This window comes from Alosa sapidissima, chromosome 8 (genome assembly GCF_018492685.1).
Source record: "Alosa sapidissima isolate fAloSap1 chromosome 8, fAloSap1.pri, whole genome shotgun sequence".
Classification (NCBI taxonomy): domain Eukaryota; kingdom Metazoa; phylum Chordata; class Actinopteri; order Clupeiformes; family Clupeidae; genus Alosa; species Alosa sapidissima.
Genome location: NC_055964.1, coordinates 25,228,155 through 25,231,762, shown reverse-complemented (window position 1 = coordinate 25,231,762; position 3,608 = coordinate 25,228,155). Strand labels below are relative to the sequence as shown.

Genomic DNA, 3,608 nt, shown 5'->3' with positions numbered 1-3,608 from the left:
CCTGTCCCAGCCTCGCACGCTGGATGAGCTGGCCGTGGTCATGAACAACACCAAGCTGGCCCGTAACCTGTTGGAGCTCTACGGCACCGTGGACAACATCGACGTGTGGCTGGGAGGAGTGGCCGAGCCTTTCGTGGACGGAGGACGCGTGGGACCACTGTTTGCCTGCATCATTGCCAGACAGTTCAGGAATGTCCGCCAGGGTGACAGGTCAGCATATGCACTCACACACACTCACTCAAACACACACACATGTAAAATCACACATACTTTCTTTATCCTCATACACATGCAAATCTTTTTTAGATTCTTGAGTAGAACAGCATATTACTGTAAGATTAGTTTATAACTGTGCATGCATGTGTGCATCAGGCTGTGGTGGGAGAATGACGGTGTATTCACCGAAGCCCAGCGTGAGTCTCTGCGCACAGCATCTCTGTCTCGTTTCATCTGTGACAACACCGGCATCACTGATGTCCCTGAGAACCCCTTCGAGTTCCAGCCACGTGGCTCTGGGTACACACGCTGTGAGGACATCCCAGCCTTTGACCTGAGCCCCTGGGAAGAAAATGGTAAGAAACCCATGCACTGTAAATATCGGTAACAGATTAAGTATATGCATTTTTGTGTGTGCTTGTTTGTATGTGGTGTAATATTGTATTTGTCTTGGCAGCTGCGGGCCCAACCAAAGACTACGCCCCATGGAAAAGTGAGCAAGGTCCAGCTGGACCCCCAGGTAAGAGACTGTCAGTCATATAGCTTACTGCCATTTGTACAATGCAACCATCTGCAGGTATATATGTACTGCACCATACATTAACCCAGACATAATGAACACAACAGATCCCCCTGTAATTGAGAGAGTGTACATGTCAAATAGAACTGTACAGAACAGCCTTAAAGAGAAAGGAGAGATCATGTCTGTATTCCACAACTTTGACCCCTGTTTAACCTTTGACCCCTTTCTCTCCCTCTTAGGCCCTGCTGGTCCCCCTGGCCCACCTGGCAATGCTGCTCGCGCTGCCTTCGCCTTGCGCCTGGGCTACAACTTCCCGCACCCAGGCAAACCCATTGCCTTCAAGGATGTCATCTACAACGGCCAGAGCCTGTACAACACCCAGACTGGCGTGTTCACCTGTGTGGAGCCCGGTGTCTACCAGTTTGACTTCCACTGCACGCTCTACCAGAACGTGGGCAACGTGGACCTGCGCCACAACGACAAGCTGGTGCTCCACTCCTTCACCACGCAGCAGAACGGCTACGTCACCGCCACCGGGGGCACCATTCTGCAGCTGAAGGCTGGGGACCGTGTCTACCTCAGTGCCAACTATGGCGGCAACGGCCTGACCGCCGACAGCTTCTTCTCCGGGCACATCCTCTTCACCGTCTAATGGACAGAGGTTACATGTCAATGAGAGCTACTCTCTTCTTGAGTGGCATAGTCTCATAGGTCTATATGATCTGATTTACTGTTACCTGTCCTCTTCACACACAAATTCTCCTCTTGTCCTCTCCTTCCTGTCTAGTCTCTTCTCTCTCTTTCTCCATCACTCAGGTCAGGAAAAATGAAGATGAAGGATGAGCACTTAATATATGTGTATCACATGTCGTATTTATTTTGTGTCTTAAATTGTTTCATGAATGATTGCTCTTAATGTATTTGTCAACGCTAATGGATGTATTCTGTCAATTTGGATGATAAGAAAAATACTTTCATGGAGGAACACTTGTTTGCACTGATTTAACAATGCACTGAATGTACATACTCACAAACATATAGCCACATTTTCACAAATTCAGAATGTGAAGCTAAAAGGCTATCTGACTTTTAAATTATGGTGATGAATTAGCACCAATTCAGGGATTTGAGTCAATAACTGCTGTTAACATAAATGGGAAGTGTTTGCTTGTTGAATTGTGTTCCTGTCCTGTCCTTTCTTCAAGATCTTTGTATACATTCTTAATGCAATAAAATCACAATCAAGACTAATTCCTGGTTGGTTCCTCTTTAGTACTATGAGTTGCCTAGCATTTTGCATTCTTGTGGTAGTTTTGGGACTTCCAAGATGTGTTCAAAGACTTATCTGTTTAATTAATTAAATTAATTCATTCTCTTTTATTATGGTTTGTATGTTACGCTAGCCTAGTCGACACCAGACCATTCTCAGTTGTAACTGAGTGGGTCTGGGGAAGGTTCATTCATGGCTTAGTTTAGTTTAGTCTGGTTGTAGGGTAGGGGAGAACCGGGAAGATTGAAATTTTCTAATTAAACGTAATTTACAAAAAAATCATACCACACTTAAAGCTAATATTTTGTTGTGACCGGATCAATTGTGAGAATTGCTTGTTGTCGACTACGCCACCCTGGATCTAATGCCCAGGGACCCCAGAACAATACACAACGTATACTGATACCAATTAGAAAATATGCACAGGTTCAGATACACCAGGGAGACGTGAATTCCAGTAAAATCAAATGTCTTTATTGAAAGAACTACTTAGGGGAGGGGGAGAGGGAATTGTGAAGTAACATGATACTGAATGATACTGTGGGGCGGTTGTAGTGTAGTGGTTAAGGAGCTGGGCTAGCGTGCAGTAGCCTGAAAGATGTTGGTTCAATTCCCGGCTTCCACCGTTGTGCCCTTGAGCAAGGCACTTAACCCCAAGTTGCTCCGGGGACAATGTGATCCCTTGTAATATAGCTGACATATGTAAGTCACTTTCAAGAAGTGTCTGCTAAATGTAATGTAATGTAATGTACTGTATACATGATAGTAACATGATACTGTACTGAAAAAGACCTGGCAGGGGTTAGAAAGATGTAAAAATATATTTTATCATTCTTTACTTATTGCATGATTTACTGTAGCAGAAAATTGGTTATGTAATACAATCAACTCTAAAAACAGCAGCTATGCATGTCACACTCACAAAACTAACAGCAGGCGGAGCTTACCTGGTTGGGGGGGGGGCAGACTATCACAAATGAGTTCGCTAAAATATTGGTGGGGACAATTTTGTCATCTTAAAATATTGGTTAGAACTAGTCATGAGCGTCCCACCCTAAATCTACGCCCATGTTGGAGATGCCTGATGAAATCAGACGTTGTTGAATAGGCATAATTTATCCTGGTGCCACACACCTTGCATGTAGCTGTTCGCTTATTTCCTCTGTGCACGAAGTTATTGTAACCGAAAGTAATGATAAAAGGCACAACTCCGGGAGGACTTCTTGTCGCATGCATTTTTTTTTTACTTCTGTGAGTGCGCACATGCGTTACGTTGCACATTATGGCAAAGGGGCCATACCGCTCGTTATACGTTTTCCAAAGTATTCTGTATGTAGCAATAAAATAAAATAGAAATACATGAATACATTTAGATTAAAAAAAGAAATAATTGCATGAAATACAGCTTGTTCAGGAGTCTCGAAGCTCGAGTCCGAGTCAAGTCTGAAGTCTTTTGAGTGGAGTCGCAAGTCAAGTGTGAAGTCATTGTTTTTGCGACCTCATTGTTTTAGGCTAGTGAAAAATAGTTTTCGCAAGTGCAAGGATATGTGGATTCAATTCATCATCATGATCACACTCTTAAAAATGCTGGGTTGGAAA

General features: G+C 43.9%; 1 protein-coding gene across 1 annotated transcript in view; it reads left to right on the top strand.

Annotated features, from left to right (window-relative positions):
• LOC121715517 (eosinophil peroxidase-like) overlaps window positions 1-1,990 on the top strand; it is a 6,634-nt gene extending 4,644 nt beyond the window's left edge. The window contains exons 12-15 of the mRNA XM_042101322.1: window positions 1-210; window positions 373-572; window positions 674-736; window positions 979-1,990. The exon at window positions 1-210 is cut by the window's left edge and continues 28 nt beyond it. Coding sequence (XP_041957256.1) covers window positions 1-210; window positions 373-572; window positions 674-736; window positions 979-1,391 — 886 coding nt within the window. The 3' untranslated portion in view covers window positions 1,392-1,990. The remainder of the gene's footprint in view (window positions 211-372; window positions 573-673; window positions 737-978) is intronic.
• The last annotated feature ends 1,618 nt before the right edge of the window (window positions 1,991-3,608 follow it).